General features: G+C 35.6%; 1 protein-coding gene across 1 annotated transcript; it reads left to right on the top strand.

The window, feature by feature from the left end:
* The first annotated feature begins 19,797 nt into the window (after positions 1 to 19,797).
* On the top strand, positions 19,798 to 22,229 carry LOC131158310 (dof zinc finger protein DOF4.6). Its single transcript, XM_058113084.1, has 2 exons — positions 19,798 to 20,030; positions 20,585 to 22,229. The coding sequence occupies exons 1-2, from the start codon at positions 20,004 to 20,006 to the stop codon at positions 21,542 to 21,544; spliced, it is 987 nt and encodes a 328-aa protein (XP_057969067.1). The 5' UTR covers positions 19,798 to 20,003; the 3' UTR covers positions 21,545 to 22,229.
* Positions 22,230 to 26,790: the final 4,561 nt, after the last annotated feature.

Here is a 26,790-nt window from a genome sequence, read left to right as displayed (position 1 = left end):
GATTGGAGATGCTTTACAATCGTTGTATGACTCAAGCTTGGTTACCTTCCAATGAATAGCAAAAGAAAATTATTAGATTACCACCTTTTTTTTTTTACATAGGAACTCCAGCCACCAACAAGCCCTTCGAACCCCCTAGTGCGGTACCAAACCTATGTATTAGTATATCTCCCTAAAATACCCTTGTACCCTTGTACGCCTCCTCGTACCCTATAATTGGGATGTCCATATATAGTTGTATTTGTACAAAAAGATTAATACATGGTATTAATTTCAACATGGTATCAGAGCCAAGTTAACCCTAAAACAGTATCTCCTTCGCCAGGCCGCCGTTGCGGATGTCGTCGTCCTCATCATTGGTAGCCATTCCGGACGACGTTGTCGCCATCTTGCCAAACCGCTGCTGGTCCCGTCTCCCTCTGGTCTCCATCCGGCGTCCCTTTGGTTCCATCTCCCTCTGGTCTCCGTCTGGCGTCCACGGCCATCCATTGTCACCGATATCTGCTTCAAACTCTCTGTTGTCGCTCAATCGTTTGGAGCTCCTCCGCCTGTGTTTGAGATTCCGTCGCCTCCACCACGGGCTCCACCGGGGAGGACTCTTCGCACGGGCTCCCCCTGTGCGCGAGCAAAAGTGCGTATAGAGCCCAGTTCAGGTCACGCCCTTCTTCCCCTGCTCGACAAGGACGACGAAGAAACCCTTGAATCGTCGGAGAAGTAGGAATAGGTTGAAGATCCTGAACCAGAAACCCTAGCGATCATAGACAGTCCATGAACTATCTTCCCCTGCTTCGGCCTTACCTGAACTGGGGCGGAAGCACGATCTCTTGTACTAAAAGAGGTCCGCGAACTTGAAGCTTTTATTTTGCACTGTTTGCAACAATTTTCATTTTGTTGAAGCTTTCCCTATGCACTACACGCTAAGCGGGTCACCATCACTAACAAGCTACCGGCAATCAAGCTATAAGGGCACCACCAAGGCTTGTCTAAGTTTATTACTGTGCTACAATTTCTGTTATTGCCCTTGCATTTTTTTATTTTTATTTTTATTTATTATGGAGTCTTTAACTGATGTTGCTCGCCCTATAGAAATTGTTCTGAACGGCTCCAACTACAATGCATGGGCCCAGCATATGTCCGTTTTTTTATTGGTCGGAGATTATGGCGTTTTGTCACTAGAACAAAACAAAAACCCACAAAAACTGACACGTAATCAACAAAGGAGTTTGATGAGGCTCTTGATGAATGGGAAAGTACTCACTGTAAGATCCTTTCCTGGTTTATTAATACGTTTGTTCCTATTATTCAGAGTCTACTTCCTAAATTTCGTAATGCCAAACTTGCTTGGGATTTTTTGACCAAACGGTACAACTGTGGTAGTGATGTTGCTCTAGAGTTTCAGTTGGAAACTAGGCTTTCCCAGCTGTGTCAGGAACTTGGACAATCTATTGCCGAGTTTCATGCTCGGGTTAGTGGCATTTGGGATCAACTTTCTCAAGCTGACACTGCTTTTTCTGATGGGCAATCGATTAAACTTTTTGCTGCATATCGGGATCGTCGTCAATTTATATACTTTATGATGTATATCCGGGACGAATTTGAGAATACTCGAGCTTCTTTGTTACATCGCTCACCTCTTCCTACACTTGAGGTTGCTCTTGCGGAGCTCATTTTTTAGGACACACGCCAACAAACTCGTCGCGTTCATTCTACCGATATGGTTTTAGCTATTGCTCCGTCTTGTTCCTCTTCTCAGGCTACTCCTGCTGCAACTGTTGCATCTTCTAAACCGCATCATTTCAATGGCCCGTGCCACTATTGTAAGGAAGATGGTCACCGTATTTTTGATTGTTCTAAGAAGAAAGCCAAGGGTGCTCGGGATGCTCTTAAGGCTAAGGCCTCTTCCTCTTCCAAGCTTGTTGCTGTTGTTTCCTCGAGCTCCTCAGTTTTTGCTCCATCTTCAGCACCTCCTTTGTTGTCTCTTTTTGCAGTTGACCTTGAGGCAATTATCACCCAGGTTCTATCCCGCACTTCTATTGCCTTATCAGTCTCCACGGGTACCTCTACACCTTGGTTTATTGATTCTGCCTGTTGCAATCATACGACCTCTGATTCCTCTTTAGTGACACATAAGCAGTCTTTAAATCCTGTTCCCTTAATTTATACTGCTAATGGTTCACATATGTCTATTAGTCATATTGGTCATATTTCTACTCCTACTTTCTCTGTACCTGACACATATGTTGTGCTTAACTTGTCTCTCAACCTCCTTTAGTCATATTGGTCATATTTCTACTCCTACTTTCTCTGTACCTGACACATATGTTGTGCCTAACTTGTCTCTCAACCTCTTTTCCGTTGGTCAACTTGTTGAGTGTGGTTTGATCTTAACCTTTTCTCACAAAGGTTGTGATGTGTAGGATCCGAAGATGGGCCAACTTGTTGAGACAGGGTGTAGATTTGGTCGCCTTTTCGAGTTCACATCTCTACATTTGCCTCGTTCATGTTCCCCTCCATCTCTTTCCGCTGCAGTGTCTTCCAGTGTTTGGCATTCTCGTCTTGGTCATGCCTCGTTATCTCGTGTTCAGTCTTTAGCTTCTAGTGGTTGCTTAGGAGATGTTAAATTTGAACATTTTGATTGTATGTCTTGTCAACTTGGGAAACAGAAAGCTTTACCTTTTAATGAAAGTACTTCTTTGTCCTCTGCACCTTTTGATATGATTCATTCTGATATTTGGGGACCTGCTACTGTCCTTACTAAGGGCGGGTCTCGTTACTTTGTCATTTTTATCGATATTTACTCTTGGTATACATGGATTTATCTTTTGCATGATCGCACTAGGTTACTTAATGTTTTTTATGACTTTAAGCAGATGATTAAAACTCAGTTTGGTCACACCATTAAATTCTTTCGGTCTGATAATGCCATGAAATATACTTCTACCCCTTTCCTTCAAGAACTTTGAGAGGCCGGCACCTTATCCCATCGATCTTGTCCATCCACCTCCCAACAGAATGGTCGTGTCGAATGTAAGCACCATCACATTCTTGGCATTGTTCGCTCTCAACTCTTCTCTGCATCCCTCCCAAAATCCTTTTGGGGAGAAGTTGCTCTTACCGTGGTTTACACTATTAATCGGGTTCCCACCCCTACTCTTTCCAATAAATCTCCATATGAGGCTCTCTATGGCAAGGTACCTGATTACTCTCTTCTCAAAGTCTTTGGTTGTGCTTGCTTTGTTTTGCTTCCACCTCATGAACATACAAACTTGAACCTCGCTTTCGTCTCTGTTGCTTTCTTGGTTATGGCATTGAACATAAGGGTTATTGGTGCTATGACCCCATAGCCAAGCGTCTTTGCGTCTCTCGGCATGTTCAGTTTTGAGAACACAAAATGTTGGCTAGTCTCTCTCCATTTTCTTCCGATTGTCTCTCATACTCCCCCATTTTCACTGATCTTGTCGTCGATCCCTCTCCTGCTTTCTCTTCTAATGCAGGTCATTCCAGCTCATTGGTTGATCCCTCTGTGTCTACCACTCCCGAACCTGGACCGTCTGATGATCCTGCTGTCGCTTCCACTTCGCCTGAGCCCACTGATTTGGATGTCCGTCATTCTGGTCGGGTAAAAGCACCTCCTACCTATCTTAGTGACTTTCGTTGCTTTTATACTCTTGACTCCCTTCACGAGCCTCGCAGTAATCGCGAAGCTTGTTCTGTACCTATTTGGCAGCAAGCTATATCTGAAGAACTTGCCGCACTTCACAAAAATCATACTTGGGACCTGGTTGACCTGCCTCCTAGTAAGACTGTAGTTGGGAACAAAGGAGTGTATAAACGAAAAACAAACTCCGATGGTTTTGAAGTACGACATAAAGCTCGTTTAGTAGCAAAGGGCTTTACTCAGGAATATGACATTGATTATAAGGAGACATTTGCCCATGTTGCTCGTATTACCTCCGCTCACTCTCTTTGGGCTATTGCCTCTGCTCGGCAGTGGCCTTTATTTCAGATGGATGTCAAAAATGCCTTCTTACATGGTGATTTGACTGAGGAGGTATATATGCAGCCCCCTCCTAGGTATCGTCATTATCTTGGTCAGGTTTTTCATCTCCGTCGTGCTTTATATGGGCTTAAGCAAGCTCCCCGTGCTTGGTTTGCCAAGTTCAGCTCCACTATTGCCCAGCTTGGGTTTGCCTCTAGCCCCTATGATTCAGTTCTTTTTACCCGTCACACTGCTACTAGCATCACTTTTCTACTACTTTATGTTGACGATATGATCATTACTGGTGTTGATACTTCTAGTATTCCCGAGCTTAAGCAATTTCTGTGTCAGCAGTTTGAGATAAAAGACCTCAGTTCTCTTCGCTACTTCCTTGAATTAGAAGTGTCCCCAATCTCTGATGGCCACTCCTTGACCTAAGCTAAATATGCCTCTGATCTTCTCACACGGGCTGGCCTCACCGATTGTAAGATAACTGATAGTCCACTGGAACCCAACATCAAACTCCGTTCTATTGATGGGGAGCTTCTTCCCGATACCACTTGTTACCGATAGCTTGTTGGGAGCTTGATTTATCTCACTGTCACTAGACCAGACATTGCATATGCAGTGCACCTTGTTAGCCTATGTCGGCTCCTCGTTCTGTTCACTATGCAGTTGTTCTTCGCATCTTGCGATATGCGAAGGGCACCTTATTTCATAGCCTTTTCTTTTCCTCTCACTCATCCTTGACGTTACAAGTTTATTTATATGCTGATTGGGCAGGGGACCCTACTGATCGTCGGTCTACCACTGGTTTTCTTTTTTTACTTGGTGACTCTCTTATCTCTTGGTGGAGCAAAAAGCAGACTGTTGTTGCTCGCTCTAGCACTGAGGCTGAGAATCGAGCTCTCACTGATACTACTTTTGAGCTTCTTTGGCTTCGTTGGCTTCTCCAAGATATGGGAGTTCCTCAGCCATCGAGCACTTCGCTTTATTGTGACAATCATGTCCAGATTACTCACAACGATGTCTTTCATGAACGCACCAAACATATCAAGATCGATTGTCATTTTGTGCATCATCATCTTCAGGATGGGACACTTCGCCTCTTGTCAGTTCCCTCGGCTGATCAGTTGGTTGATATCTTCACGAAAGCTCATTCACCTGGTCGTCATCCTGCTTTAGTTTGCAAACTCCAGATGTCATCTTCAATACCACCTTGAGTTTAAGGGGGGATGTTAGTATATCTCCCTAAAATACCCTTGTACCCTTGTACCCTTGTATGCCTCCTCGTACCCTATAATTAGGATGCCCGTGTATAGTTGTATTTTTACAAAAAGAATAATACATGGTATTAATAACAAAAGAAAATTGTTAGATTACAACTTTTTTTTTTTTATTTTATTACATAGGAACTCCAGCCACCAATAAGCCCTTCGAACCCCCTAGTGCAGCACCAAACCTATGGATCAACGTCCTCTCTTTAGGTCTCGCTAATTAGGTAAAGTCCGGAATGTGGACACGGTTTTCGTGCATTAGTTGGACGTTCGGCCAACCTGACCCCCGGGACACATCTCCATTACTGTAACAACCTGAATAATAATGGAATTTAAATAATAAGAGGAGGGGAAATGGAAACGGTAACAGAAGGAGGAATTCGACTTCGTCGACGACATCGTACTTTGGAAAACAAAAAAACAAAAAAAAAGGGAGTCATCAGGGCTTCGTCGACGAATACAAGGGATTCGTCAACGAGAGCTTAAGAGAATTCGTCAACGAAGAAATGCCGAGAGGGTTTGAGCTGACTGAATTTCGTCGACGAATTTATTGAAGGATTTGTCGACGAATGACGTGGCTTGTCAACGAATCCAGTTCTATATATATCAAAAATCTGATTTTTAACTTCATTATTAAGCTACCTCACTTCTCTCTCTCTCTCTCTCTCTCTCTCTCTCTCATCATTTTTGGGCCATATTTACGCTGGATCGATAATCCGAAGTCACCACGACGCTCTTGGGGAAGTTCTCTCCAAATCTACAGGAGTGGATCGTTGGTGAAAGCAAGTTGGAAATCATCCCTAAGTTGAGGTAAGACTTTTTAAATCAAATTTGATCGTATGGTAGTTATAAGAAATGATGCACGCATGAAAATACTGAAGTTTAATACTGGGAGTTTCAAGTTTTAGGGTATTGATAAGGAAATCCTATGGGGGTCAGGTTAGGATATCTTAGGGGCTTTCTCAGTAGTCAAGTAAGGGAATAAATTAAAACAGTTATTTTTCATACAAATTATTATTAATTATGAGTAAGTTTATTTTCAGAAAAACATATGTTATATTTGTTTATTATGGATGAAATGTACGTTTGGAAAAATATTTCTATAATGATAATATATATATATATATATATATATATATGTATGTATGTATGTATGAGATGCCAGAAACTACGATTTTAGATGAAAATGCATGGTTTTATACAGCAAAAATGTGCGGCATGAATATTATTTTACGTGGGAAAAATATCATGATATGAATGATGTATGTTTGAGAAAGTAAGGAAGAATATAGTACGTTATGGTTTTGAGATACACGATAATTGATTTATTTTCAGAATGGAATTTATGTATGATTTCGGCGCGAAGCCGTATTTATGTATGTTCGAAACGAGGCCGTATTTTTGAAATATTCGGCATGAGGCCGTATTTATGAAATATTCGGCACGAGACTGTATTCATGAAATGTTCGGCATGAGGTTTTAATGATGTTATATATAATCATGTATTATATGTTATCAGAACCCGGATGTTAGTTTAGTTCAGTTCAAGGGCTCGGTACCGTAGCTATGTATAGATCAGATATCTGTGTTCAGATTAGTGCTAACCACCCCACGAGGGGGTGGGAGATGGATAGTCAGTGTGGCTTTCAGTGAAGAATTGTAAACGTCCACCTGGCAGTCCGGACCAGAGTGCAGCGGGCCCATCGTACTTATAAACATATTTGACTCGACAGTGGTCGGCCAGCCATTGTCGGGTCCCGCCTTCGGGCTGCACAGCCTGTCATGAGGGGTAATACATGACATTAACTAGCTATTCATCCTAGGTATATTTTTAGTATTACAGTTATAACATATGTTTTATGTATGTTATGATTTATTAACAAATATGAAAGTATATGATTATCCAGTATGATATGATGAATGTTTACAGAGTTATGAAATGTATTGTATATGTATAAGTGCCTTAAATATTCATGTTGCCACACAGCTGTATTTAGTTTATTTTTCCTTACTGAGAAGTGTCTCACCCCTGAACATTAAATGATTTTCAGGGAATCCAGAGAGACCGGTGGGTCAGGGCCTCCGTTGAGTGGTTGGAGCTTCCCTACTAGAAGGGTAAGCATTGAACTAGGATCAGGAGATTTTTGTTGTATGATCCTAATGTATTTTGACTTTTTGGAGGTTGCATATAGGAACAATATTTTGATGATATAGTAAACTCTGGTATTATGTTTTATGGTAAGATGTTTGAGATTTTATGTTTATTGCTACTTAGATTTTCGCTGTGATTGACAGGTGTCCCCGTTACCCACGGGTTCGGGTAAACTAATGATATGAACCCACAAGCTCCAATTCCACATGATGATCTGCACGTACCAAGCGGACCCATCATAAGAGCTAGAGCTAAGAAGGTCAAGGAGGCTATGCAAGGACTGATTGAGAAGTTGTTTGAGCAAGAGTCAATGAGGGCCATGGACACTAAAGAAAAGGACTTTCTTGAAGAGCCCAAGATGCTAAATTGTCTAAAGGCGTGTGAAGCTGGAACCTTAAGTCAATAAGGGCTGTTTGGGGAATTTTTATGGATTAAATAGTGGGCCAATTGTGTCAATTAAGCATGACATGTGACTCGCACATGTTTCATTAAATGACATGACACATGGCATGTGACTTGCACATGTTTCATTAAATGACATGGCATGCTTAAGGTTATGTGGGATTATTTTATTGGCCAGATTGATGTCATAGCTTAATTCTATTGGCTGAACTGATGTCATGGGTTTCTTTTATTTTCTATAAGTAGTCAACTCTCTATTGTATTAAAGAATTGATTTTTTGCTGAATAGAATTCAAGTGAGGTTATTTCTCTTCAAGTTCTTCATTGAACTTTCACCGAACTTATCAAAGGTGCTACCTTTGTGGCGTTCATCCATTAATTTGATATTCTTGGTTTGTGCTTCACGTCAAGCAATAGGTCAAGGATCCTATACCATGTCGAATCTTATTTTGGGTTTGGGGTTTTGATAAATCTGATTTGGGGTCTCCGGACGTTTATTCTTGGGGTTCCGTATCATTTGGTATCAGAGCTTTGGTTCAAATCAGGTTCTATCTATCTTATTTTTCTTTATTGCTTTAGAAAATTCTTTTATCTTATAATCATTTATCCTTATTTCATATTCTTCTATCTTCCGATCTACCTATCTTGTTTTCTTGTTTTTGAAATTTTCCAACTCTTCTTTAATATTGCCCATCATCAAGATTGAATCTTTTGTGGCTAGAAATTGCAAGAAATACAGCAAGGCTGATTAGAGCACATTAAAAAAAAAAAAAAAACAATCTTGTGCAACAAAAAAAAAAAAAAACAGACAAACGGCAATATTTTGCATTCATAAAAAAAAAAAAAGAAAAAAAAAAGAAAAAAAGAGGAGGCAGCAACTTATTATTCTGATATGTGTTTGAATATATCCTTGGTCGAGTTGGTCCATTGAATTTCTTTTTATTTCGTTCGCGTCATTATTGTTTTTCTTGACTTCTTTTTGTCTTTCCTTCGTTGTTTCGTGTCTTGATTTAGTTGTTTTCATTGATTTAGTTGCGTTTGATTTGTTTGGGATTAGTTCATTAAAGAACTAAAAGAGAAATCCTGAGTGGTAAGAGGCACGAGTGTGTGAGCGCATCAGAGGGAAAAAGCCAAAAAAAAAAAAATTGTGTCAAAAACACGAGCGTTGAGTGTCATTGTTTGGAGGGTAAACACGTAAGGGAGTGAGTGAGGAATTTTTTTTTTCTCTCTAATATCCTTTTTGCAGGTTTGAAATTATGAGTAGAAAGGTGGTTGGCGCTGAAACTTCCAGCAAAGGGAGCGAGAATGAGAACCCTCCACAAGACTCATTCTTCACCTTGCAAGCCATTCAACAACAGTTTGAAAGACTCAATACGATTTTTGGGGAGTTCAGAGATAGATTGGATAGACAAGACGCTGCAATTGATGGACTGAGAAGAGGGCAATCCAATGAAAGGCGGCGAAGGCCACATACTCCTCCGATTGCTGAATTTGAATATGATATGGGTAGCAACGAAGCAAGTGATGATGAACATGGAGGTATGGGAAGATTTGCTTATCGAGGTGCTAGGCAAGAGCAACAACCTCGATGGGAGCCAAGGGGTCGAGATAACATCGATAGAAACATCGGAAGCATCAAAATGAAGATTCCTCCTTTTCAGGGGAAAAATAACCCGGATGTATACCTTGAATGGGAGAGGAAGGTTGAGCTTATTTTTGAGTGTTATAACTACTCCGAAGAAAAGAAGGTGAAATTGGCAGTTGTGGAGTTTACTGACTACGCACTGGTATGGTGGGATCAAATTCTTCTTAGTAGGCGTAGAAACATGGAAAGACCTATCCAGACATGGGCTGAAATGAAGGCGGTGATGAGGAAGCGATTTGTACCAAACCACTACTACCGAGACTTACACCAACGTCTTCAAAGCCTTACCCAAGGCACCAAAAGTGTGGAGGACTACCACAAGGAGATAGAGATAGCTATGATTCGGGCAAATATTGAGGAAGATAGAGAAGCTACAATGGCACGATTCATATGTGGGTTGAACCGGGAAATTGCTAACATTGTGGAGCTGCAGCACTATGTGGAGTTAGAGGACATGGTGCATATGGCAATGAAAGTAGAGAGGCAACTCAAACACAAGGGTGGAAACAAGCATGCTACAACAACTTCGGCTTCCCATTCCAAAGGACCATCTAAAAACTTATTATCATCTACGACACTATTTCCATAAGTAATTTCTTTGTAAATCATTTTATTTTTAATAATTTTTTTAGACTAAAAGCCTGATTACTGTCAATGTACTTTTTTTTAGTAAAATTAAGTTTCTCTCTATTTAATAAAAACACAAAATTGATATTTAGATAAAAAATTAAATATCAATATTAATTCATTTTTTAAAACTCCAATGATAATCCTAACCCTCGATCTATTTTTAAATGTTATTATAATTTTAATAATAATATTTAATTTACATAAAAAAATGACTATTCTCAAATTTTACTATCACCCTATATTTGGGAGAGATTTTGAATTTAGAATTATATGTGTTTGGACAACATGTAAAACAAAATTATATTGAGACAACGTTTAGGAGTATATATTTTGAATTTTTGATTTGAATTTAGATGAACTTGAACAAATTTCAATCTAATTTTATATCACATCTTATCTAAATTCAAATTTAAGACATCTCCAAACATAGATTGAGTTTTCTTAACTTTTACACAAATTCAAATCCAAGATTCAAAATTCGTGCTGCCAAACACGCCATAATTTGTGAATACCAATTTTTTTTGTAAATTATTACATCCCACAAATTTTTACTAGATGCAGTCTTGCTCCTCACAAAATCTCAACACCCCCATTTAATTTTACATAATTCCAAATTTAAAAATTAATCTCAACTAATTCCAAATTTAAAAATCTTAATTAATTCCAAGTCTGTACATATATATAGATTAAAACCTTGTTTGGGGAGCAATAAATTAAAATTTCCACTGCATGAACATTGTAGATGGAACCCAAAAGGTCTGTGTTCTCTTTTCACAAAATAGGTTTCTGGCAATGGGTGTTGGGGCTTCCGAGTCCCACTGCATTTGCGATCTTTGCAAAACAGACCCTCTTCTCATTTCTCATTTTCTTTTTCTTTTAAAATTAAAATTAAAAAACAAAAGAAATTCCGATTTCTGGTGATTGATTTTTATTCCATGTACGTAGGCGTAGGGTGTGATTGTAGGCACGTGACATGCACAGGTATTGTCCCTAATGTCTAATGTCATTTTATCAGCGACATTAATGCAGACAGAACTTTGAGGGCTCCACCCCACCAAATATTTTGGGCCCCACCCTCCCCTTTTCTTCCGGGTTTTTTTTTTTTTTTTTTCCCCTGAGTAATTTGTTAATTTTTAATATATTTTTTTTGGTTAAAATGAAAATATAAATTTCGAGTATTGAATTTGTGTGTGGCGGTATAAAATTTAATGCTATTTTGTATGATGTCGGCATAGGTAGTTTTGTATTGATTAAGAATTAATTGTGAAATATTTATGTGCTATTTAATTATGAGTGGCTATCTATTAGGTAATTATGTAATAATATTAGCTAATTATGTTTAATATTTTCTCTTTTTTTTTTTGGTCAATTAGTAGTCCATCTTACATTTTATACCCTTCACATCGTTTTAGGATTCAAACACGAAACTTCTGACATGAAATTTACAAGCTTTAACCATTGGGACGTTTATTAGGAGATATTTAGAGTCCGGTTACATCAAGGAATTTGTTTTGGAAAGAAAAGGAAGAGAAAATAAGTACGAAATTCATTCTCTACTAGTTTTTTTTTCTCATTGTAACGATCTCAAAATTCTTGCCATAATATATATATATATATATATATATATATATATATATATATATATATATATCTGTGTATCTACATCCATACCTAAGCAGCGGGAACACATATTATATAACCATTCACATATATATACTATTCAATACCAGAATCCAGTATATACAGACCATAACCATACAAAAATACCCCCCAGCATCATCTACTAAAAAATATATACAACTCTGTCAAAAACTCACCCTATAATCAGGGTAATCAAACTACTCTCTATCCGCGAGTCTGATTTGCTCGTCTAGTTGGCTCACCTAAAAAATGTTTAAGTAATGGGGTGAGTCGACGCTCAGTAAGTGGAAATATGTTATTACTAATGTGTGGCAACTAAGTTAAGAATATTTTTTAAATAGTCACTGAACTGTAATGCAATAAACAATCTATAAAGCATATCTTTCTTTTCACAATTTAAAATATAACTGTATCATCTGTATTTTTCTACTTTTCATACTGCTAATATCATACTATGCTTATCATATACTGTAAAACTGTATACAAATACATAACTGTGCTTTATCCTTGAGACTCTGTACGTCATGATTTGACCCCTCATGACAGGGTTGTGCGGCCCGTAGGTGGGACTTCATCTAGTCGGCCCTCCAGATAAGTCAATATCCTCTACATTACCTCAGCCCGGCCAAACTGCATCCACTCCTAAGCTCGGGACTGGCTACTACCTCGTCAGACCGGCCCCCTCCACCTAGCGAACTGGGGAGCTGCATACTCTTCAAGCACGGCTGACGATACCCACACACTATCTGAGATATGTGGTTGCACTCTATCTGTATCTAGTAATGATACCATGCTCTGTAATCTTTATATGTATTTGTTTGTAATCTTTCCTCAGGGATCTGATACTATATATATATATATATATACATACATATATACTCTTTTACTGTTTTCATCATGTTTCCAAAATTACCATAACTCTATCTTTCTGTACTGTAAATACTATAATCTCTGTATACTGTATTTGTAGCATTTTGATGCTACCTCTGTATCTCTGTCTGTATACTCTGTCTATATACTCTCCATGTTATGGTAATAGGAAACATGACATGCTATAACTCTGCATATACTATTCTGTATAAAGCTATAATATAAATACTGATCTGAGTAAAACTGTATGCATGTATATGTGTGTGTGTGTGTGTATATATATATATATATATATATATTTGTTTTATGAAACTATTTATATAAAAGTTGTATATGCATGTACATTTCTCTGTATACTTTCTGTGAATATAAATCTATATCTGTATATTCTGTGTAATCTCATATACTGGAAAAGAACTATATAAACTGTATATACTGTCTATATCTGTGTATTCAGTATAGTATGATACTTTATAAAAGTTATATAAATTCCTTCATCACATGAAACTCAAACCACACAAGCATTTAAACTCATATTCTGTAAATACTGTATAATAAATTGGTATAAATATATGTCTATGAAATCTCTTATAGCATTATGAAAAATCCTAACATATCATATTTCCCTTACCTTAACTTTGAAAAGCCTTTATAAAACTCTGGCTCTATACCCGCAGGGTTCCTAACTCAATATCCTAAAAACAAAATTCTTCAGAACAAAATATCAGTATTTTCTTACCTACAACATTTCTCATAACTGAGGAAAAGAAAAATACTGAATAAAATGTCTTACCCTAAGATTGAGACGAAATCCAACCTAACTTTTCTAACGATCAGTTCCGGCAAACTTGCAAAAAACTTCGCCAGGAGCGTCATGATAGCCTTAGATCTTCGATCCGGCGAAAAACAGGCCCGGAAACGAAGAGAGAAGGACAGAGAGTCGTAGGAGAAAGAGAGGGCCGCTGAAATGAGATAAAAATCCAATTTTTCCTTATTTATAGAGCCAGATTAGTTGACGAGATACGTCATTTCGTCGACGAATCCTTCATTAAATTCATCGACGAAACCTTGTATTTGTCGACGAAATTTAGAGTTGTCCATTCCTCACTCGGTAGTTTCTCATCGACGAAATCTTGCCTTCGTCGATGAAGTCCTGAAGACCTTCGTCGACGAAACCCTGTATTCGTCGACGAATTTCCTTATGCGCTCGTCAACGAACCCCTGTATTTATTGATGAGTCCTGGCAATTTCTTAAAATTATTATTATTATTATTATTATCTCCAAAATGCGATGTCGTCGACGAAGTCTACTGCCTCCTTTTGTTCTTGTTTCCATTTTCCTCTTTCTTTAATATTTAAATATCAATATTTTTCGGGTCGTTACACTCTAAATATCAAATATTATTAAAAATAAAATTGTTCCAATATGATTAAGAATTTTAAAAAAAATCATGTGTAAAAAAGTTTAATTTTTTTAATTAATTTTGTATTTTTTTTATTTTATTTCTCATTTTTTTGATAGCTAATATAAAACGGGAATTCCTTCAAAATATCCTTTCTTTATTTTAAATATTTTTTAAGTTTCAAACAAAGTCCTAGGGTCCATTTAGTATGGAAAATATTTTTTATTTTAAATATTTTCAAAAAAAGTAATTATAAAAATACTAACTTATTTTTAGTTTTCCATAATCAGTGTTAAAAAGGTAGAGAATAAATAAATTATTTAGATCTGGAAAATAAATATTATTTTTCATTTATAGATTTTTAAATAATTAAAAATTGCACATTATTTTTAATTTTCTTAAAGTTATGTAAAATTAAAATTTTAGAAAACAATGTAAAGATGCTTTTCAATTTTATTATACAAATTTAGAAAATTAAAATTAATGTGATATTTTTGTAATTATTTAAAGAAGTGAAAGTGACAAATGAAATATTTTTCTATAGGCATATAGTGTTATATTACAACTTTACCTAAAAGCTTAAGTTGTACATGCGTCTGACTTTACCAGTTCTAATACCATGTTAGATTACTACTTTACCTAAAACTTTAAACTGTTAGGTTGTGGCCCAATAAAGTATATCAAGTTTTAACATATAGTCCCAAAGAATTTTATTATTTTCATTTTTATATAATTTTTTCTTAAAAATAAAAAATAAAATTATTTTTCACCTCTAAACATGCCCTTAATACTTTTTTTTTGGGTACTATTATCATTTAAACAATCTATATACTTTGTGATCTTTGGTTGTTATGCACGGATAGACGATATTTTCAATAATGATAAAAAGGACTATGGAGTGTGCAAAAAATATGTACTCATACCATTATCTAAAAATCTACTAATTTACTTACTTTCTATAATTTAAAATTTTATTTTATTTTAATTATGAATATTTGAAAAAAAAAAAAAAAAAGGAAACATTTTTAAGGATATATAATATTAAAAAAAAAAAAAAGACTCTAAGGTGTTGGGGTTTGTCCCACATCGGTTGTGGAAGGGACTTGGTGGTCAGTTATTAAGTGTGAGGGAAAACCTCACCCCATGAGTTAGCTTTTGGAGTTGAGAAGACTCAAAAATTTCCTAATTAAGTGACTCGAATTCAAGTTTTCGGGGTTATGACTTTTTATTTGAGATAATACATTGATTTTTAAGTAGAGAATGATAGAAGGGCAGACTCATTATCATCCCAGTGGATTAGTTGAGTGTCTAAAAGATCTCGAACCCCATTGTTTCAAATATGTATATAGAAAAACAAATTGAACACTGACCTAACTTTATTTTATTAAAAATATATTAGCTTTACGATTCAACAAACAATAGTCCCAAGAATAAAAACTAGGCACAAAGCTCAGGAGCTTGCTCAAGTGGTTAGGGCGGACTTGTGGCGTTGGTGACCTCATGGTCACATGTTCGATTCCCCACTTGTGGATTACACAGTGAATTATTAGGGGTGCACCAATGGGCGGACGACAACATTTTCACTCCTATGGGTTTAGTGTCACACCAAAGGGTCTAAAGGGCTCGTCGGTAGTTGGAGTTCTCTCGTCATTAAAAAAAAAAAAAAACAAAGCACAAAAAAAATTATTTCAATATTTGAAAGTCAAATATTAATATTTCTATTAACAAGTTATATATATAGGTTATGCAAGATGAAGCAAGGTGGGGTTTGGTAGTTTCACGAAATTAGGGTGTAGGAGAAGGGTAGAATAGTACGTAAGAAATGAATGCACGTGCGTAAGGGGGAATCACGTGGACCTAAATATATACATATTGTGCGTTTGGAAATGGATCCAAAAATACCCATAATACCCTCAAAATCACAAAAATATTAATGAAAATAAAATGCAAATTGAATATTGCTCTATATATGTATAAATAATTCTTAATATGCATTTGATAGGAAATACACAATTTTTAATTTATTTTTATTAATAAAAGACATTTTTAATGAAAAAAATTAATTATAAAATAAAGTATTAAGATTGTTGAACGAAGACAAAAGAGATGATGGTGCATTCATGGTAATTAATAATGGTGGTGCTTTTTCAAGCGAAGAATTTAGAATGGTTATCAAGATTTTAATTTAGGAAGAGAATAGAAAAGAAAAATAAAAATAAAAATAAAATTTATTTTTCATTATGTTTTCTTTATTTCAAATACTATTAAAAATAAAATAAAAATTCTAAATATAACTAAAATTAAAATTTTTATTTTTAATATTGTATACAAATTAAATATAACTAATATTGTATGAGAATAATGATGAATTTTACAAAATGAAAATAATTTTATGCTACGCAAGGTAGTTATTATTATTATTATAAGTTGGAGGCTCCAGCCATCATTGCGTTACTTTAGACATTATGATGTGACACCAATAATAATAATAATAATAATAATAATTATTATTATTATTATTATTATTATTGATGATGATGCTGCTGCCGTTACTACTACTATTGCTAACTCGAGTTTAGGGGAAATTATGTGTAAGTAGCTTTATCTCTATATGTGAAATAACAACTTTTTACCGAGCCCCTAATATTCAATTTGTAATAGAGTAACACAAGTAATGTATCAAGACCATCTATCCGAAGTAAAAAAATTTTTACTTTTACCTCTTGGCTGCAAAAATTTATTTTTATTTATGAGTGGATATGACAATTTAAGGAGGTCATTACAATGGGAAGCACTATTGGCACTTCAAAAAAATACTATTCCCACTCTACATTCATTTTATTATGTATTAAATAAAAGTTTTACTCATTTTACAATAAGATGACAAAATTGTCCTCTCCTTTTGTACCTTTTACTTTCAAATGAAAAGTCAAAGGGTTAAATTGTCATGCATTTAATACCTAATAAAATGAATGTGCTTGGATGGAGTGCTCCTAGTATTTTTTGAAGTGCAAATAGCCCCATCCGTTACAATTTGGAGTTTAATGTAAAAAACCAATGCAATATAATGTTATATTTGATAGTAAGGTTTGAGGCATTAATGGACTTAGAATTGTGTGGATTTGTATGAAATTTGGTATAAGTTTGTATGAAACTTTATCTAAATCACGTAAATTTAAATCTAAGGTTCGAATTATAGAGAAAAAAATGTTTAAACTATTACAAGCTTATGTGATATAGGCAAGAAGAGAATACGGTTAGGTCTCGTGTTGTGTGCTCCTCTATGCTTGTGTCACGTAGATTACGGGCTCGTGACACTAGACGTTTTTATTTTTTAAGAAAAACTACTTCACATGTCTATCAATTGTGTAATAGTGAAATTATTGAAATTCTTCAATATAATTAATGCCAACTAATAAATTTTATGTCACTCATATCAAATGCAAAAATGAAACATAACCCTTAAAGGAACTAATAAATTATTATTATTTTTTTTGGTTCCTCCTTATAAGGGATCAATTTTGAACCTCTCATATTTATCACTCCTGCACTTTGGTCGTTTTTGAAAATTTGTATTTTGAGTTTGAAATTTGAATTTGTGCGAATTAAAATGGAGTTTTCAGTATAATTTTGTATGACATTATGTATGTATAAATCATTTTTTTTTTTCACGAAAACCCCAGTTTTATTGATAGCCCTCACTTATGGAGAGGAATACCGTGGTTACAAGAAGGACGCATGGGAGTTACAATTAAACTATCAAAATCATCACAAACATAAAAACCAATACTAAAAAACCAGTACCATTATCCAACTAAAGCAATCTAAATATGTCTATATGTAATCAAAACCAAACAAAACAAACATAGTACAAATTACCTGCAAAATGATGTCAATTACTTGCCATCGTAAACCAGAGGAACAACAGGGAAAACCGAAAGCTTAAATTCCGAGTTCGAAAACATAGGATCAAGTGTTCACTACAAAAGTAAAGTGAAATTAAATTTTACAAAATGATCTTGTATTTTAAAATTTAAAGGAAAGCTAGACAATTTAATGAACAAGTTTTTAGCTCAAATAAGTATGACTTAAAAAGGGTTTCATGTTATTAAATTTCTTCATCTCTACATATAGAGTAATGATTTTAACAACTTCAACTCATGATGTTCAATCTGCAATAGAGCAATATTACTAATTTCTCTTAGCCTGTCCTACAAAATAAAAGGCTTGACTTTTACCAACGCAAGTCAATCATATGAACTCCTTGACGATAATATTTTATACTCATATTAATATATATATGGTTGTGAATACAATTTCATATACCGATAGTTAAATCAAAAGAGTCTTGTGTGTAAATACTTGATTCGTTTGAAATTCTAATTTGAAAATTTGAAATTTCTATCTGATAATTTTTTTTATCCAATAAAAAATAAATAACTAAAGCCTATGCCCAAGGAGGCACTCAATATACGCGATTATAGGATTTAGACGATGGTGATGAATTGTCATGTGGTAGCTAAAACCTAATAATTGGGACAATAGAGGTATTGGTTGTAGCAATGACATGTAGCCAGAGTGGCATGGTTGACGATAGTGTTTGAAGTAGATTATATGTCTCAATGCTTTAAAAGAAAAAGCCAGACGTTAAGAAGAAAACGCGACAAAACATAATAAAAATAGTGATTTTTTGCTTTTGTAAGTTTGCTTTTCTAAATGAGTTTAATATCGTTTTTATGAATATATTTGAAAATTAATTAGTTAAACACTTTTTGCATAGTACTATATTATTATTATTATTTTTAATGATAATCCGGGGACTTCAACCACCATCCCGACACTTTGGATACTATGGTGCGGCACCAAAGCCCATTGACGCACCCCTGATAATTCACCGGGGTAAACTCTCAAGGGGGAATCGAACCCGTGAGCATAGTACTATATTATTCATTTTCTACTTTCATTTGTTTGTTTTTTGTTTTTTTTTTTGTTTTTTGCAAAGTTTTACTTTTTTAATTATATTAATGGGTTGAGATTTTGTAAATACAGATGAGGATTGTAATTAATGCATTTAGAAGCATAAGGAGATTGATATTTAATAAAGTCAAACTATAAAAGGACAAAATAATTTTAACTTTTAATTTCATTTTAATGCAAAATATTGAAAATAAAAAAAAATATTTTAATAAAATTACCATCTTGAAAAAAACAACTAATTAGATTGCTTAGGTTTTTTTTTTTTTTTTTCATGGAAACACAAGTTATAGTAATTTTGTATTACAAAACATTCGGTTTTCATTTGTTTGAATTGGTATGAAGTATGATAAAACTTATAATATGATTTTATGCTCGAAAATTATTTTTTAATAATTTCAAGCAAACTACAAAATATAATGTAAGCAAATTAAAAATAATTTTAAAAAAATAGAAAATACAAGTAATTGTTCATTAAATAATCATGAAATGCATTAATTATTTTTTATATTAAATGAGGCACACACACATGGTAACCATAGCTGCAAATTGAAAGCAAAGAGGAGAAGAAGAAAGAGAGGAGGCCGGCCACCACCGTCCTCCACTGAGACACATATACGGATGCACAAACCCACCAAAGAATCGAATTAAGTTTGTAATATTATAATAATCATTACACAAACGGTATTAAAGTATTAACAAAAACATAAACAAAACGGTATTAATTAAATAATTATATTTTCATAGACATATATTCCCACCCACAAGTACTTTCAATAAAATACTCAAATAAATACCCATATCTTACATGTTATCACCCAAATTGCACCTCTCTCTCTCTCTCTCATAAAGCAAAGTGGTACATAGAACTTTCACGCACAGGCCTTCTCTCTCACTTTTCTCTTATATTTTTCAGCTTTTTTTATAACTAGTTGCAGGGAAAAAGGGTTATCTTTCTTTCTTTCTCTGCAGATACCAATTTGGTTCTTCTTCTTCTTGTTGTTCTTCCTTTTCTTCTTCTGCTGCATCCATGGACACTGCTCAATGGCCACCACAGGTAGAGATGAGATCCATACCCATAACTCTCATGCTGTTCTTCATGATCTTTCAATTCTCTGCAAGACCCAGATGGGAATTTGCCTAATGATTTGAAATGGGCTGGGTTTAATTTGGGGTCAATATTTTTTTTTTTTGGTTCATGATGATCATGATGGCTGGCTAGCTAGCTAGTGCAATTCAAGTCCCCACTCAGCTGAATTCTTTTGTTACCTTCTGTTTGTAGCTTTTGTTCAATTTATTTGGCACTTGTTTATCTGAAAAAAAGGAAGAGAGAAGAGAAAAGCAAAGAGAGGGTTGAAAGGGTTGATGTATTTGTTATTATTTTTTGTTCTTTTCTCCGCTCTCTTTTTCTCTTTGCTGTTGCAGTCTTGAAAAGTGTAAAGGAGCAGCTAACTTGTTTGGTCTTGCTTGTCATCCACTATGCATCATCCCTTCATATATATAATTTTTTCTTTCTTTGATCTTGAAATTCATTCATCAGTTCGTTCATCTCCTTTGTTAATGTCTCCCAGCTTTGTGTTAATCTTGTCCTGGGCTTTGGTTAATTTGCAGGAAATTGTGGTGAAACCCTTAGAAGAGTTGGTGACAAACACATCATGCACAAAGCCAGCTGCGGGCGCTGCTGCTGCTGCGGCAGCAGCAGCAGGGGAGAGGAGGCCAAGACCTCAAAAGGAACAGGCCTTGAACTGCCCAAGGTGCAATTCCACAAACACCAAGTTCTGCTACTACAACAACTACAGCCTCACCCAGCCAAGGTACTTCTGCAAAACTTGCAGAAGGTACTGGACTGAGGGTGGCTCTCTCAGGAACATTCCTGTGGGAGGAGGCTCAAGGAAAAACAAAAGATCGTCTTCTTCAACATCATCTGCACCATCTTCTTCTTCATCTCATTCATCATCCAAGAGACTCCCTGATCTGGTTCACCCACTTGTCCCACAATCCCAAAACCCCAAAATCACCCATGACGGCCAAGATCTCAACTTGGGCTTCCCCACCACGCAAGATTTCAGAACCACTCTCTCCGATTTTCTCCATGTGCCCAACATTCATGATGCCCCGGCTAATGCCAAGACCCATAGCATGAATATGAATATGAACATGAACATGAATAGTACTAGCGTTACTGCTACAACTTCTGCTGCTGCGGCTTCTCAGCATCTTTCCGCTCTTGAGCTGCTGACCGGGATCACTTCTTCGAGAGGGCTCAACTCGTTCGCGCCGATGCCGATTTCGGATCAGAGCACAGTTTTTTCTTCGTCCTCTGGGTTTTCAGCCCTGCAGGAGTTTAAGCCAAACCTTAATTTTTCACTGGATGGGCTTGGGAGTGCTGCAGGAGGGTATGGGAGCCTGCAGGGGGCTCATCAGGATACAAGTGGGAGGCTTTTGTTTCCATTTGAGGATTTGAAACAGGTCCCAAGCAGCACAGATCACCATCTTGATCATCAGCAGAATAGAGAGCAAGCTGATTCAACTGGGTACTGGTCTGGAATGATAGGTGGGGGATCATGGTAATTAATTAAAGGAGATGAAAAAGGAAAGCAATTAATCTGGTTTTTTTTTTTCTTTTCTTTTCTTTGATTTTCCCTTTGGGGTTTTTTTTTTTGTTGAAAATTTTCATGGTGGTGGGTGACTTTGTTTGGATTTCTTCAGAGCTAACAAATAGGATACATGGGTTTCTATCCAGCTCTCTCTCTCTTTCAACTCTAGCTATATATCTCCTTTACTCAATTTCTTTTTATCTTCACTTTACCATTTGGTGCGGTGGGAATTGGAAGCTTATTTTAGGGTGGCTTCATGACATATTTGGGACAGTTCTGCAATACCCAAGAATAGAAGAAAAAGAAAAAGAAGAGAGATCATCACTCTATCACTCATCACTCATCCGAGAAAACTGAAGAAGCCCAGATTTTTGAAGGGCAGCGAGTAGATTTGAAGCTAAGGGTTTGCTCCATGCCCTTTGTTTGATTTGGTGTACTGTTGTTTAATTAATTTCCTCCTTTAGTACCAAAAAAGGGGGGAATTGAAAGAAAGAGAGCAGGCTGGCAACCCACTCTCACTTGGCATATCCATCATTGCTTGGCTTATTAATGCTTCAAAACACAATAATATTGTAAAAATCTGCGTTTATTTTGTAAGCAGCTAGCTAGCTTTCAGCTTTATGGGTGAAATTGAAAATGTCTCTGGTTCATTATTTATATACCTAATTCCATGCAAACAATCTGCAGTTCTACACATTTCTTGCAGCCATTAAAGCATGCCCATGAAGCTACAGAGACATCAGAAGTACTATTGAAGATTTTTTACACTGTTGAAGCCTGCAGGTATGAGCAATCCTCTGGTCTCTTCCACATGCCACTGCGAAAAAGAAACTGACCAAAAGAGGAGTCAACCATAATCAAAGATGACTCCTCTTCCTCTTCCTCTCCCTCCTCCTACTACTACTCGCATTACCCAAAACTTAAATTTCTCTTTATTATTTTTGTTTTGAAAGGAATGATCAATGCATTGCATGCCCAGCTCCATATTTTTTCTGCGATTAATTGAAAAATTTGCAGAAAAGATCTGACATGCCCCTCTCTCTTTGGTCTTTCCCCTTGGACCCACAAACATTCCCCTCGGCAAGTGTGCTGTGGAATAATAATCCCCCCCCCCCCCCCCCCCGGGGTACTGAGTCACAGCCCCTCTGACTCAGTCTGAGTTGGAACTCTAAGTAAACTGAGTCTGAGTCTCCATCCATCCAGATCTACACCCCCCATTTGTTTAATATTTTCTCTTTTGTTGTTTGCTGTTAGCCTGTAACCCACTCACTGTGCATGATCACTTGGCAAATTGATTTTTCCTTTTATATATATATGTGTGTGTGTGTGTGTGTGTGTCATGGGGGTCTTTTTCTTGCCGAATTTTGGCCTAATTTAAAACAGAGTAGATTATTTTATGTGTCCACTTTATGAGTAGCTAGGGCTAGGGTGTTTGGGAGGCGAGAAAATTACCCACCAAACATGTTACATGCAGTGGTACATACCCATCCCTAGCTATGGCCCAAAACCCAATGCTCCATACCATACATAAACACGAGGATGGATGGAAATGGCCGGAGAGGGTAATTTGGTCATTAAGTCATTTGCCTTGATTGATGCATGGACCCTCTAAACTCTGAGGTATAATTTTGAATCTCCTCCCTCCATATTTTCCCCATACTTTGAATAGTATCAATCTAGAGAGAGAGAGAGAGAGAGAGAGAGGGAATAGGTTTTCTTTTTTTTTTTTTATGTTAAATATTATTAAAAGTAATTTAAAGGGTGTCTATGGGCCACAAGATTAGGAAGAGAGCCCTTACCTCATTTTCAGTATAATACACTAGTAGAATCACACTGTCTAAAAATAGACATTAGCCCGTATATACAGTAAATGAGCGAATTGATCCTTATACCTATATGTGTGGTCAACCTTATTTGTAAGCTAGCTCAATTTCTTTGCTATTATTTTCGTCACACCTTTGCAAATTGGAAAAATATGCAATTTTTTCTTTCCATTCTTTGCAGTTGCTCTCGAACTAAAATTTCTCTTGATAACGATATATCGCAATTTCTATTGGTTTATATTTTTCTAAAAGTGCACTCTAAGTAGCATCATCTATAAGATACAATGAACTAGAAAAAGTTTACTGGCGACGAACGTGAAGATTTTTTTTGCAAATTTTTTTTATAAATAGTACATTTAACTATGAAAGAAATAAAAGATCAAAGAAGAGAAAAAACTAAAATTTTGTTTGATAATAAACTTTGCCATAAAGACCTCTTATTTAGTATATGAAGAGTTGTTAATAATACCATGTGTACACCATTGTTCATAGAGTAATTAATTAATCATCTTCAAATAAATGAATATGACTGTTGTATTCAAATTTTAAGCTTAATTTATGGCAGTTAGTAGATATTTTTTAACAGTCATACTGTCTATATTTTAATTAATAAATTTAAAAGTTAATTTAAAATATAAGATCTTAATTTTACACACACAAGTCTTATGCTCTAGGTGTTCATGTATTTATATTTAATTATTTGATTCCACTTAATTTTCCTCCAAATTCAATTTTAACTTGTGGGATGAAACTTATCTAACCAATCCCAGTTCCTTCAAAACATTTGATGTGGAATAAAATATTTTGAGGGCTTCTTTTATACAACAAAGTAAACCTTAACCATTGAAACAAATAAATTCTTAGAGACTATAATATGCTAAAGAATTATTTGTAACTATCCATTAGATGACAATCTAACAATTAGGGCATCTCTATATTTTAACTCTTAGGTCTTAATATTGGTCGGGACATGATAATGAATGTGGGATAGGAGACGTGTTATTTCTCATTTTGTTATCTAAGTCAAATCTCCAATTAAAAAAAATGAAAAAGAAATGCACTGTCTGATCTCGAGTTATTTAATCCATTTGACAGCTCCTACTTGCAACCTATTTATGCTTCATATATAATCTTTATACACATTAACGAATTACATAAACGTTGTGCTTGTGTTTAGTTGTATTAAGTTTTTAAGTTGGGTCTATTTTGCCTACCTAATGGTTTGAAGTTAGAATTTTGTACTTCTCATTTTTATAGATAATAATTTTAAGCATAAGATTAGTGTGTGCTTTTATACGCTTAGGTCATGCTTTCAAGCCTAACACACTTGCAGAATATGTGCTAAAATATTTAAACTTGCTTTTGGAATGGAAATTGATCTCTTAAGCGTATTTATGTTATGTGATTTCTTAGTAGTGTTAATGATGTTAAAAAAAAACAAAAAACAAAAGTTAACAGAACAATATAATTGAGAGTTTTTTTTTTTTTTTTGGATCCATTGAAGCACATTAGAGTGACCGCACATGTTTGTCCTAGGTCCAACTCTGGTGAGGTATTGTCCGCTTTGATCCACTGACCGCACATGTTTGTCCTACAAAAAGGCATCTCACATAGTTGGAACCAAAACCCTCCTTATAAGTCCAAAATCTCCCCAGTACACATCTGATGTGGGACCATGACAAGATCTCTCATCCAATCTTTGATGTTCTTATCAGTATGATTTTCCTTAGAATACATATAATATGAGTTCGTGAAGGCTCTCCCGTCCGATTTTTTACATCATTGTTAGCATGATCTCCCTAGTACGCATCCGATGTGAGACCGTGACAAATTCTCTCGTCCAATCTTTGATGTCCTCATCAAAGTGGTTTACACCTCTATGTAAGATTCATTCACATAATAGTACCCCCAAGGAGGCTCTGATACTAAATGTAACAGTCTTGGATCTAACGCTGGGGAGAAATTGTCCGCTTTGACCCAATGACCTCATGAATTTGTCCTATAAAATACATCTCACATAGTTGGAGCCTAAACCCTTCATAGAAGCCTAAGATCTTCCTAGTAATACACATATGAAGTGGGATTGTGACATGGGATCGAGACGTGAAAATAGTTTCTTGTAAAACAAGTAAGGTAAGATTGCATACTATAGATCTTATTGCAGTCCACCCATTCTTCAGACCCCAGAATGGGTCTACCATTCTATCCTATTTAAAAATTCGAAATTAAGACTTGCAATATAAAAGTCCAAATTCTAACGATCGAGATGTCTCCTTCCAAACAAAAAATTTGTTCGGAAAATTTTTTGACTCAAAAAATAAATAAATAAAAAATAAAAAAAGAAAAAAGAAAAACAAAAACAAAATCAAAAGACGAAAATGGGAGATCATGAAGTTTGAATTTAGGGGGGTTGGGCTGGTTGCTTAACTAGATTTTAGGTTATGACCCTTGATCTTAAAGTCTTCGGCTTAGTATCATTGATGTTGACAGGGGGTAGAGTGCTTGACTCATGCCCCTTTGGAGGTAGTGGTCGTGGTCCTCATTCTAACTTAAGAAAAGACCCAAGCTCCATCTAAGCCTACTTTAGCATTCATTTCCCAATAAATAGGGGTTGCCACATTGATACACCCACCATTTTTTGGTTATAATAATAATAATAATAATAATAAATGGTAAAAAAATAGATTGATATTTATTAAAATTTGGTAAAAAAATGTAAAAAAATAATAATATAAATATTATATAATTATGAGATCATCGTTTTTAAATTTGAGAAATATTTGTAACATATGGTCTGTTTACCTAAGATTCAATAGTATAAAATGTCATGTTATTACGTCGGCAACATATCAACAAACATAGCCACTCAAGTTAGCAATTTTGCATTAAAAAAATATGTCGTTTTCATATTGAATGATAATAGATGTTTGTAGTTGACAATTGGGCACAGTCCCCCTAGTCTCTTTATTTTATTTTATATTTTTCTATTTATGGGAAAACATCTCCTAAGGCTTTTAATTATGAGCCTACTTTTTAAAGAAGAAAATGGGAAAAGGGAGAAGAAGAAATGGTAGCATGTCAGCAGTCGGTGAATGGAGCATGGCAGCATTGTTAATGGTTATGGCCAATTCAGTTTCCTTTGGCATGTCAAATATTCACCTTTCTTCAAAAGCAATATTACTTCTTTACTACAACAACTACTACTACTACTACTGCTACTCTCTTTCAACCTACCCCTCGTCTTCACCTTCACCTTCACCTTCAATCCAATCCCATTGAGAAACAAGCCTCACAACTAGGGTAAGATTTTGTTTGGTGTTATAGTTGTAATTAATGGCTGTTGTCAAAGTTCGTCTTCCCTTTTTCCAATTGAAAGGTGTCCAAACACAACCTAGTC

The sequence above is a fragment of the Malania oleifera genome, chromosome 6 (assembly GCF_029873635.1).
Source record: "Malania oleifera isolate guangnan ecotype guangnan chromosome 6, ASM2987363v1, whole genome shotgun sequence".
Taxonomy (NCBI): Eukaryota; Viridiplantae; Streptophyta; class Magnoliopsida; order Santalales; family Ximeniaceae; genus Malania; species Malania oleifera.
The sequence above is the reverse complement of the archived record's forward strand: the minus strand, read 5'-3'. Positions and strand labels throughout refer to the sequence as shown.